Below are 12,306 nucleotides of genomic sequence, written 5' to 3'. Positions count from 1 at the left end.
ATGCAGTTTGCAACGAGAGAAACTGAAGCATTGGGAGGTCATTTACATTTTGAAAGAAAAGTACAGACCCCAGAGGAATACACTTAATGGAAGAGCCAGAATAATGTGAGGTGCCAGATGAGTAACTATAAAGTACTCTAAGTTTACTTTTTAAAAGATACAATGTCAATCATTCCTTTCCTTTTCCTAATGCCATAGATACACCAGGGGTCGGTAACCTGTGGCCCTTGAAGCAATGTAATGCGGCCCGCACCACACAACCGGTAAAATATAAATTTGATAGTAATTTGTATAAATTTTAAGTTTATGCGAGCCTCATTAAGACATTTATTATTCAATCAACCACAGCACATTACAACAAAGAGCGCCAGTCTAGCAACAATGTAGTGTAAGAGAGACTCACTAACAATACAGCTCGACAACTCTTTGATGAGCATATGCGCGGCACTGCACAGACATCATGTTTTGAGATAACCGGTACAAAATTGACATCATCAATATTAGTATCAGTTTGAATTAATCTACATCTATACAACTATCAAAGCATAAACATGTTTATATAAAAGATTTCATTTGTTAATAGTAGGTTTAGCCCTAAACAGAATAATTACGAACTAAAGATGCTTGAGTATAGTAAGAGGCGTGGCGCTGTGCTCTTGTTAAAAGTTGTATTAGTCACAGCTAAAAACCTAAGTTCCTCAAGGTGCAGTAGTCCAGAGAGAGAAAGTAGTAGATTGGCTGGGTTCCCTATGTTCTTAGAACTGACTATACCCTGCTCACTGAACTTTCTCCTTCCCCCCACCACCCTTCAGATGAACCTGTATATTGCTGCCCTTTTAAACCATGCCATCTTGAAGATGCTGCCCATAGGTATAAAAAGGTTGCAGACCCCTGGTCTACATACACAGTCAAAAGCCTTTAATATCTCACAAAATACAGAGGATCCATTGGATCCTACATGTGAAATCTACTTTTTCTTCAACATTTAAAAGTTCACTTTTTATTTCTGAAAAAAGTACATTATTTTATATCTGAAAAAACACTTTTTCAGATATAACTTGTACAACAGTTCCATCATTTATATCATCTTCTTTTCCACAGCACAACTCTTTATTCTCACCAACTACAGACAAACACACGCAGCTTACCTTTCCCAGAACTCTTCAAAGAAACATAATCTTTTAATCATGCACTTCTCACAGACATTAAATATCTTAGACCCTGAAACTATCAAGTTTGGCAGATTTTTTGTTTCCCTGTAAATTAACCTATATGTGCATGCATTATCCTTACAATGCATTAAAGAATTATTTGAATTTCTCCACCTCCTATAGCTACCTCCAGACTTATCTTGTTATTGATCAATCATATTGATGAGTTATGTCAATTATCAATGAGAGTATGTTGGTTCTGGTAGCATAGGCATAGCCAAGGAGTCTTCAAGAAGATGCTGGAGAACAGGGATGCTATTAAGAGTTCTAAAAATACGGGTCGCGGACGTAGGGTGCTGTAGGCCCTATGATATGTGTTTTCAGGAGTGGAAAATGTTAGTATAAATCATCTTCAAATTATGTGAGCAGAAATAGTTATATATCATTAGTCAAGTAATTAAGAATATTTTAGTAATAAAACAACCAGTAATTATTTAAAGTCCCTTAAATTCAACTGAACATCTAGGAGTAAAGTACATAGTAATTATTAATAAATTTGTAAATTAGGAAATTTTAGATATAAACATAATGACATTAATTTGAATTGATTTAATATAATATTGCAAATTCTTTACTCGTCTGTAACATAGTCTTACTGTATATTTATTCTAAGCTTGTTTTTATAAAGTTCTCAAATCAAACACTAAAATTTAAATATCACCAAATTGAACTGTTAATTTTTTTATAGTGAGTGTTAAGACAAGTTTCTTGTAAATATTTAACCAATAGTGAAACTATTATGAATCCATAAGAACTTATTCCATAAGAACTCTGTACATCGTTGATTTTCTTATTATTGTTTTACACCTTCACAGTGACGAGTCAAGTTTTAGACTTATAGGAGCTGGGATAGTATTAATGTACATCCACTGCAGTCAACATGTTAAACTAGAGTTATAAGTTGCTCATCTAGTAGAAGGATCGAGACTATTACATAGAGAACAACCCCAGGAGGGATATGTCTGGCTGGTTTATATCAGGAGCAGCTCATCACTAACCGACAATAGATACCTTTTCTTGCATATTATGTGAAGAATTTCAAGATGGTTTTCGATATTTGTGTATGTATCACAAGCATTATTAAATGGTCAGCATATTTTGAATTTGATGGATCAAGTTTGTCCAATATAGTGGTTAAGACATTCATTGCATTTTAATTTGTATACTTCACTATTGTTAAATTTTTAATGTGGTTTTTTATTTACGTTTATTTTTTATCATAGGGCCGAGGTTATACATTTTGGAGACTATTGATATCCTTGTTATAATAATGATTTGCTAGTTTCGCAGTAATGTTTACCAAGATTTAAAATCTCTTCTTATTTTCGAATCTAATTTATTTAAGAGAAAAGAACATTTTCTTTCTTGCTTGATCGTTAGAAGGTAAAGGAATGTCCAATCTCCTTTAACACACACACACGTTGACGCATGAGCGCGTGCGCGCACGCACACACACACACATATATACAGGGTGTCAATTAAGTCTGGAACCTCTTTTTTAATTTTTAAACCACAATATAAAAAAATACCAAAGTTCACACGCGCTTACTGGTGATAGTAACGCACACATCTGCCCAATTACCGACCGGATAATCCCTTTGGGGGACGGTCCACAAGGAGTCAGACAAAATTCTTAAATAGCAGCATAGGTCAAGTTTGGTATCAAATTAAAGGTCTTACTTAGCAGAGTACAATGCCGCAAACCGGACTTCAAAAGGTGGATTCATTCAGTAGTTATAGCTGTTATAGAATTTTAAAACAATTGAACAATGTAAATTATTAAGTATTACAAGTAAACACCAATTTTTAAAGTACCTGTGATCAAAGTAAGTGTTCAAAATGTTCCCCTCCCATCGTCTGGCAACGTCCTAGGCGGTTGTAAAAGCCATCCACTGCATTTTGAAGGTAGTCACGAGGAATATCTTGAGCTTCTTGGACTATGAGATTTCTTAGGTGCCCCAAATCTCGAGGCTTAGTACGATAAACTTTATCTTTGAGATATCCCCAAAGAAAAAAATCCAGCGGAGATAAATCAGGGGAACGAGCAGGCCACTCTACTGCACCATGTCTTCCAATCCATCTGCGAAGGAATATTGTATCCAAGTATTCTCTAACAAGGAGAGCAAAGTGTGGTGGCGCGCTATCTTGTTGGAAATAAATTCTTTGAAATTGTCGACCAAGAGCAGCTTGTAGTTCAGGAATTATCTCATTTTGGAGCATTGCTAGATACAAGTCACCATTTAAATTACCATTGATAAATAATGGGCCCATAATTTGATTTCCTGTAATACCTGCCCAAACATTAAGTTTCTGTGGATGCTGTGTATGACTCTATCTGCCACTTTCACATTCTAACAGTAGTTGTGTTATTGGTAATAATTATTGATTCCTGGCTTCGATTACTACATTGTCAGATGATGGGAGGGGAACATTTTGAACACTTACTTTGATCACAGGTACTTAAAAATTGGTGTTTACTTGTAATACTTAATAATTTACATTGTTCAATTGTTTTAAAATTCAAATAGCTATAACTACTGAATGAATCCACCTTTTGAAGTCCGGTTTGCGGCATTGTACTCTGCTAAGTAAGACCTTTAATTTGATACCAAACTTGACCTATGCTGCTATTTAAGAATTTTGTCTGACTCCTTGTGGACCGTCCCCCAAAGGGATTATCCCGGTCGGTAATTGGGCAGATGTGTGCGTTACTATCACCAGTAAGCACATGTGAACTTTGGTATTTCTTTCTATTGTGGTTCAAAAATTAAAAAAGAGGTTCCAGACTTAATTGACACCCTGTATATTATATATTGGGAGTGCCGATGGGCGAGCGGTCTAAGTCGTTGGACTTTGGGTCTGAGTTAGAGATAACGCAGGTTCAAATCCTGTCTGTGACCATTGCACTTTTTATCAGTACCATTGACCTTGTATTGTATCGACTCTCCCCCCCTTATTCTGTTTGATAAGATCCTCGCACAGGCCAGTGGCCCATGAGGGCGGACAGAATAAGGCTTAAAAGGGGATCGGCCTCTCCTTTAAAAAAAAAAAAAAAAAAAAAAAAACAAAAAAACAAAAAAAAAAACATACACATACAGTATATATACATACTAACACTCACAAGACATCAAAATTCAATGTTTTGAAATTTATCCAAAAATGTTTGGAAGAACACTGAAAATACTCTAAATAGAACTGTTCCCAAAAACATACGGCTGCTAAAATGTAACCTGAAAGGATTAGTTCTATCTATAAAAAAATTAGTAAAAATTTATACTTAAAGTGAAACTTTATTTACAAAATTATCAAACATATCATTGTACATGTATACATATATATGGTTATTAATAAGTACTTTCAGTTGTACACAGACCTATATACAAATAAATTTCAATATAATTATTTACTGATAAACTTAACACTTTTATTTCAATGGAAGTACTCAACAAAAGTTCATTGATATTACTTGTCGAGCTATACAATAACTCACTTCATGCAGATGACTGTTTATACAGTTTAGTATTTAATAGTTTCTTTCCACACATAGCACAAATGCCTTTTTTGTAAGCACAGGGCTGGCAATAGTGTGACCCCACTTGGTGCACCTTCTGTCTGCATATTTTACAAGTTTCAAATTTGGAGGTGTAAGGGTTAAACCGATTTTTGCTAGCCGTCAGGGCTTTATTTTCTCCAACTTTCCTACCACCACTCTCAACAGTATTTCTTGCTCCACTTTTCCAAGGATCAGGTGTTATAACCTTTCCCAGTTTCTTCTCACACTTTTCGCACACCATTCTGCAACAGAATTGAGAAAATTAATCCATGGTAGACATACAAGCAAAAATCTGACAATAGATTTGGAAAGATAATAACATAACCTGTTATCAAGTGATTAATTCCTATGAATTAAAAACTACATACTTCCCACTGACTGAATACTTGCTGTGTCGGCTTTGAGAATGTGCAGAAAACCTCTCATAAGTTGAAGCGTGCAACTCCATCCAGTAGCAAGCGTACACTGCATCACAATCATTCTATCTCATTCAATGCATTCTCAATCATCAGCAAACATACATGGTCTAACACATTCATATAGTCATTCAATGCATTCTCGATCATCAGCAAACATACATATGGTCTAATTCTAACACATTCATATAGTCATATAAGTGTTAAGTATTGACCAAGACTGTCTGGACTGGAGACAGAATTTTTTAGAACTTTTTCATTGCAATAGCTTTCTATGAACTCAATGAAGAGAAAAAACTTTACATTCGCTAAAAAAAGTCAGGTACGAATAGTTTGAGCTATTTCTATTGGTTCATACATACCAATTTTCCCTCAACTTCCAATTTATTAATTATACTAATTTTTGTATTACCTACAAAATATATAGACTGAATTTATTAAAGAAGCTCTAGAGCATTTGTTACCTTGTGAATTTTTTGTAAATTTTAAAAATGTACTACATTTAACGTTGAGAAATGCTTAATATACGGTATATTATATTGTAAGAATTCCAACATTTTTTCCAGTTTAATATTCAAATTCTACACACTTTGGCAAAACATATATAAACCTTGTGAATAGGTCGAAATGAACTTGCCAGTATAAAATTTACTATATAGTTAGTTGGAGGGTTAATGAGCAAAAATGAACAGACGTAGGACATGAAGAAATTTTTAGTCACAGGATATCACTGGAAAGATGTTAATAATCAATAGTATCTTCATTAACTTTTTCGACAGTACAAACCATTTAAAATTGACAAGCATTAAAACCTTAGGGAGCCAGGAGGATGGTTGTAATTTTCATAAATTCATATATCGACTTGTGGGCTATTGTAGGAACCTTTTGTTAAATGTTTTTCAATAAAATATTCAGAAAAATGTCAATATACAGCTCATTTAATTCTTGAGATGTCCTGTCAAGAGACAGAAAATCATACCAAAAAAATTCTTTACAGCCCAGAGGTAGACAGTTTTAATATTGTAGGATCACAGAGGACAATCTGACACGTGATCTCAGAGCGGGAAGTAGCAATCCTTAATGCCCCAGAGCATCAGTACAGGCTTCAATGGTGCCTTCTTGCACTTATAGCGAAAAAATAAAAACATCACTTGAGATAATACACAAATTCAAGCTCAGATCATGTGAGCACTCATAAATGTTAATTGTAACTTTAGTACTAATAGTCATGTATTTATGATAACCTAATCTAACCTATTTACACCAGTAATAACAAGTAGTACATAGTGAAGGAGTGGCCTCCGGATAATACCAAAATGACAAATGATTGTACTCAGTCTGTTTACAAATTTGTTAATTTTACAATATTTTCTCGTAACCACCATATGAGCTCCATGTGGTAAAGACATTCACAGCACATCGACTCTGACTCTAGTTGATGGTCAGTAGGAGGGCTTGTAGCCTAGGCAGTGTTTTAACTGCATAATGCTTTATTAATATTGATAATTTGTATACAAATTGTTATCAAAATCGGCTAATACATTTTTGAGGTACGGCCTTCCAACGATTTGTTTTGTCAGCACATAACCTGTAAAAAATCGGTTAGGTTCCGAAAATAGGTCTGGCCTAAGAATGAGGGTCATATTGTAGTAGAGTAGACCATGTATTGAATGTGTATATAAAGTTTTATTTAAATCGACTAGTACGTTTTTGAGGTAAGGCCATCCATAGATGTAGTTTTTCAGTATTTGACATGTCAAATTGATAAATCACCAACAATAGGCACGGCCTAAAAATGAGGGTTGAAATACAATACAGTAGACCATGTATTGAATGTGTATAGAAAGTTTTATCAAAATCCGCTGGTACGATTTTGAGGTACAGTCAATTATAGATTTGTTTTTTTCTGCAATTGGCTTGTGGCATTGAGTATACTTTGTTCATGAAAAACCCGGTATTTGTAGTTTTAGAATGTCAGTTAAGTAGATTCTATAGATTTTGTTTTGTATTTGTTCTTCAAATAACAAAATGAATTTAGTTTTTTAATGAACTGGTTCAGGGACTAGGTTCGTAGTAGTTCAGGAAATATGTTAGGGTAGACTTTAATAAGCGGCATACACTCATTTGGTTCTTTTCATTGGACAATTTGATATATTATCCAACTTCGATATGTACAAAATGTACACAATAAGTTTTAATAAAATACAGAAACAAGAAGAATCTCGTACATTATAACTAAAAAAAACTCAAATTTAACACTAATGTTACAAAACAACAACAAAACCAACTATGGCCTAGACTTAGGTATCAAGGAAACCTTACAATATAATTAACTTGCCTAGCTATATATCAATGAGTAACCGCTTTTGTGAAATGGAGGAAAGATTCTCCCTACGGATTACCAGGATCCAAACCTACATGTTGAAGCCACGTAAACAAATCTCGTCACTTGTGACAAATATCTCACATATTTTCCTCATTCATCGCCATTTTAAAAGTGTCTCAAAATAAATATTAGTTACATCTTGCTGGTTATTGCTTACATACATTAAAATTACTATGGCTGCAGTATAATACGAGGCCACAACCACAATAGAATCATAGTATATCCTTAAAAACAGTAAAAAGTAACTAAATGTTAAACTGGTTTGTTTGTTACATTTTATAGATTGTACCGTAGTTGTAATTATTTTTGCTGAATCGCGGTAGGAAGTAGGCTCTTTTGTTAACTAGACGCGGTGCATGGACATTGTTTGTTGGTTCGAGACAAGTAAAACAGCTGATCGAGATGTCTACGGTGATACGTTCCCGATCCGGTTGGTTTGAGAGAGAGGGGGCAGGGTTGGAGTGTCGACGACAGGGTGCAGACGTCCAGTTGAGAAGCAGTAGTTCTTCCTCTAATCCTCTAGTTTGGGATATAGAGTAATTCTTTTTATCGGGTGTAATTTAAATCAAGTTATTAATTTTCTTTAGTGTGTATTAGTTTTCCTATCAGCCTCCATAGTCTTCAAAGTAGTAAGTCCCGTACTAGCGTTTAGTTAATATCTTTTATTTTTATACTGTTGTGATTAAATTTCTAAAGTTTCCCATATTACAGAGTCTGTGAATTAATTCAATTTCTGAAGTATTGTCAATTAGATTTTGATCGTAAATATCAATTTTTGTGTTATTTTGTTAATTTAAACCATTTTGGAGAAGTATATATTTTTAGTTTCATTTTTATTTTGATCAGACTCTTAATTAGATTTGACCGATTGTGAGAAGTTTTTGAAGAAAATCAAATCTAAAGTTTGTAAACTTTGTTAAATATTTGGGTGAACTTTAATTCGGAATAAATCAAGTATTTCCGAAAAGTTGTTTTGATTTATAAAGTATTAGCTCCAAAGTAAAATAATATATGTACTATAATAACGGTACATAATTTGCGCCAATCTGCTATTTCTTTTTGAGCATTAAACTTGTACGACGGGTTACTTACAGGAAAGAACTTTGTGAACTTGCATCAACTTGTCGGATTCCTACAAGTGTGTATAACTTGTATAAGACTTGTGTAAGGCTTGTATAAACTTGAAAATTGTGTATAAACCTGCATAATCTTGTGTAGTGTGTAAGACTTAGGACTTAGAACAGTATTGTGATTTTAGAATATTTGATTTATTTTAAGTAAAATTATTTTAAAAATAAAATGGAGCTAGCGCATGTGAATCTGTTGCTCAAAAAGGAATTAATCTTTGAAATAAAATTTTAGGGGTTGAAATGCTTTTGAAAACGACACCGTCCTGAATGTTAGAAAAATGTTGAGGTCCCTTTTGAAATTAAATATTAGGGCCAGTGCTAATAATCTGAAAGGGGGTATAAAATAATTATAGTTATAGTAGAAAAGGTCAAGAACAATGAGGGCAGGAGATAGGAATATTGTGAGTGCTTCCTGTGTAAATGTAAAAAGGTCCGAATGTGCCCAAGCTGCAATAACCCTGCCCGTTGTAAAAGTGTTGGTAAGGGTACATATCATAAAGTATTATTGCAAGTGAACCTGATAAGTGAAAGTATTTATGACTCATTAGTAAAGAAAGGACTGGCCAGTATGATTGAACATACTGATGTTAAATGCTTATCGGAGATAATAACGATGTATAGATCCTGGGTAAATTTGTTTTTAAAAATAAAGATAGCTGGGTTTTTCTTAGATGGTGCATATTTCCAAATTAAAATTAAAATACGAAATGTGAAATTTGAGAACTCTATAAACATTAGCCCGCCGCACAGGTCAGTATGTTTTATTTTCAGGAAAATTATATTGTCGAAAAGGAACAGAAGATGGGTCCAGAACAATAAAATTGGCAATATAATTCATTTCTAAATTAACCTTATTTGGGTGAACTTTAATTCGGAATAAATCAAGTATTTCCGAAAAGTTGATTGATTTATAAAGTATTAGCTCCAAAGTAAAAATATATATTTACTATAATGACGGTACAAGATAAAGAACATAGATAGTTTTTATAAAACGTAATTTGTGTCAACATTTTTGGTTTTATAGTTTAGATAATCACAAATATGATTCTATTGTGATGGTGGCCTCTTATTATACTGTGGCCTCTTATTATACTGTAGCCCATGGAACCATTCGATAAAAACAACTGAATAACAAGTGTAGGCCGCTTATTAAAGTCTACCCCTAGGTTAGGGATAGTTCATGAACCAGGTTAAGATTTGTGTCAGATGATTTGTTCTATCTATGGATGGAATCTATGGGCAGATTCACACTGCTATATTGCCATTGTATTGTGGCCATTATTCAAATACCATGCAAATGAATAGGGTAGGGTACGATAAGCGGACCTGGTTTTTTATATCGAAGAATGTAACCATCGATACCTAATATTCGCATCTCAAATCCTAGACTATCAATCGATATAAAAGTATTTATAGTCCTCAATAACAATCACATGTTTTAAATTAACATATGAATTTAATATTTACAGTGATGAAACAAATTATTATAACCAAAATTAGGAAAACTGAAGACCATATTTGCTCCTCTCACAGTTACAGTTGTTTCTTTCCCACAAATTTCACAATCTCGGTTTTTTGGGTAGTTCAACATGTTGAATCCACGTAAAACATGTCTTATCATCTTTCAAAGCAATGTTGTGTATTTTAAAATTGACTGCCATTTTTAATAATCAAATTTTACTTATGTAAAATTGAAATATTACCTTTATGCGTATTATTTGAAAGTGTTTACAGCTGTTGATATAGATTATTTAAGTTAATTATTCAAAATAATTAATCAATATCAATTGATTATATCGATGGTTATGATTAAGTAGTATTACTTTTGGTTGACACTATTGTATGGTTGAAAAACTGTAAAAATAAAGATTTTTGAGTTTGAGTTTGAGTATCGTTTACCAATTTCGATATAAAAACCGGGTCCGCTTATCGTAACCTACCGAATGAATATACTTTATTTTAATGAATTTAAAAAAATATTATTATTTAGGCTAATAAATGAAAAAGAACTGGCAATTGTAAATAACTATAATTAGAAACTTTTTGTATTCATGGTTTAACCCTTTAAGGAGTACGTGTAAATGCTACACAATGAGTAAGGATGTCATATGACGTATATTCTTATAGTGGCCCAAAGGAGTACGGACATCATATGACGTTTAGCCTCTGTATTTTTGTATTATCATAAATGCATTGCTATTACTGATTGCCTTTAGGTAGATTAGTCTGTAAAGTGGTTCCATCTATTGGCAACATACTTAACTATCATGTTTGTGCTCACATTCTCTTTTAATCTGATTTTAACACCAGATCGCACTAGACACCTGGTAGAAGCCACCGACTCATGGTCGTATCGCGTGCGCATCGCTTTGCTGTCAGAATATCCCGCCACATTATACTAGCCATTCCTTGTATAGGCCTACTGCTTACTGTGGCCATATTTATCTTGTGAGAGTGACATATTTGTTAGACAACCATCTAGTTCGTTACTGTTGTCCAAATGGCAGACAATACTGATTTAGTCTGCCTTAGTGAGGAAATAAGACATTTAACTTTGAAAAGTACAGTACTGAAATATTGACTTGTAGAACACGTTATTAGGCTTTCAAATGTAAATAAACATTTTTAAGAGATTTTAATTTTTTACTCCTTTTGGTATTTTTTGGATTTTATCCATTACTCATTTTAGACTATCAATGGAAGACGTCATATGACGCCCATACTCCTTAAAGGGTTAAGTAGGATATTTCTAATTCATAATTTGTTGTGGCCACAACTATACTGCAGCCCTGAACATTATAAAAGAAGTATCATAGCCTATTAAAGTAGGTACATTAAATTAATTGGCATAACACATGATGTATTGACTTACTTGTATCAAATAGCCTAATTTCAAAATAGCTAAAAACCAACTTCAGTTTCCCTTGTCAGAATTGAGTATTTTGTTCAAACGTTTAAACACATCAAACATAAAGATTATTACAAATTTAAAATTACAAAAATGTCCATAGTTGTAAAAATATTCACTCTTGCATCAAAGAAAAATTTAAACGAAGCCAAAACGTAGTCAAAAGTTTTATAACATCCCTTATATTTATTTACTTATTTTACTTATTCTCTTCACTGCCACCTTCATCTCGTTTCTTCTCGCACTTCACATCTGCAGAGCCACTCTAGACCTTGTTCTATACGCAAGGATTGGTCGTTCTTCTAACTCAAAACTTTCTAACTGCGGCACACGACAACAAAACGCGTCTTTGTCAATCAGCCGGTCCACCTATCAAACATAAGAATACCGTATTTTTTTGAAACCGATATTTCATGAGATTTTAGCTGATTGCTGTTATAGGATGTTATGAATGCATAAAGAACCTCTAACCAGTTATACAGCAGAGGCCCTAAATTCTTATTTATTTTTATTTACAGGTAGGGAAGTGAACCCCTTTCGACACCTGGTTGCATTGGTTAGTATTTATTACTTAGTTTAGTGTCCAGTTTTTGAAGTGAAAACTTCTTTAGGCGCGTTGAGCGTTTTGGTAGAGGGTAAAATCCTCGGTTCGCGTCACCGACATGCTAATGATACTAACCTGCATGAAAAAGTCAGTCTCGC

At 33.6% G+C, this 12,306-nt stretch overlaps 1 protein-coding gene across 1 annotated transcript; it reads right to left on the bottom strand.

Annotated features, from left to right (window-relative positions):
* Positions 1-4,481: 4,481 nt before the first annotated feature.
* LOC124364691 (cysteine-rich PDZ-binding protein-like) lies at positions 4,482-11,849 on the bottom strand. The gene is made up of 2 exons (XM_046820359.1): positions 11,569-11,849; positions 4,482-5,006 (listed from the first exon to the last, which is right to left on the bottom strand). The coding sequence occupies exon 2, from the start codon at positions 5,003-5,005 to the stop codon at positions 4,703-4,705; it is 303 nt and encodes a 100-aa protein (XP_046676315.1). The 5' UTR covers position 5,006; positions 11,569-11,849; the 3' UTR covers positions 4,482-4,702.
* Between the last annotated feature and the right edge of the window lie 457 nt (positions 11,850-12,306).

This window comes from Homalodisca vitripennis, chromosome 6 (genome assembly GCF_021130785.1).
Source record: "Homalodisca vitripennis isolate AUS2020 chromosome 6, UT_GWSS_2.1, whole genome shotgun sequence".
NCBI classification, from domain to species: domain Eukaryota; kingdom Metazoa; phylum Arthropoda; class Insecta; order Hemiptera; family Cicadellidae; genus Homalodisca; species Homalodisca vitripennis.
This window is presented reverse-complemented; position numbering and strand designations above follow the sequence as displayed.

Excerpts from the sequence above, each read along its gene's own strand:
- LOC124364691 (XM_046820359.1), bottom strand. The coding sequence starts at position 5,005 with ATGGTGTGCGAAAAGTGTGAGAAGAAACTGGGAAAGGTTATAACACCT.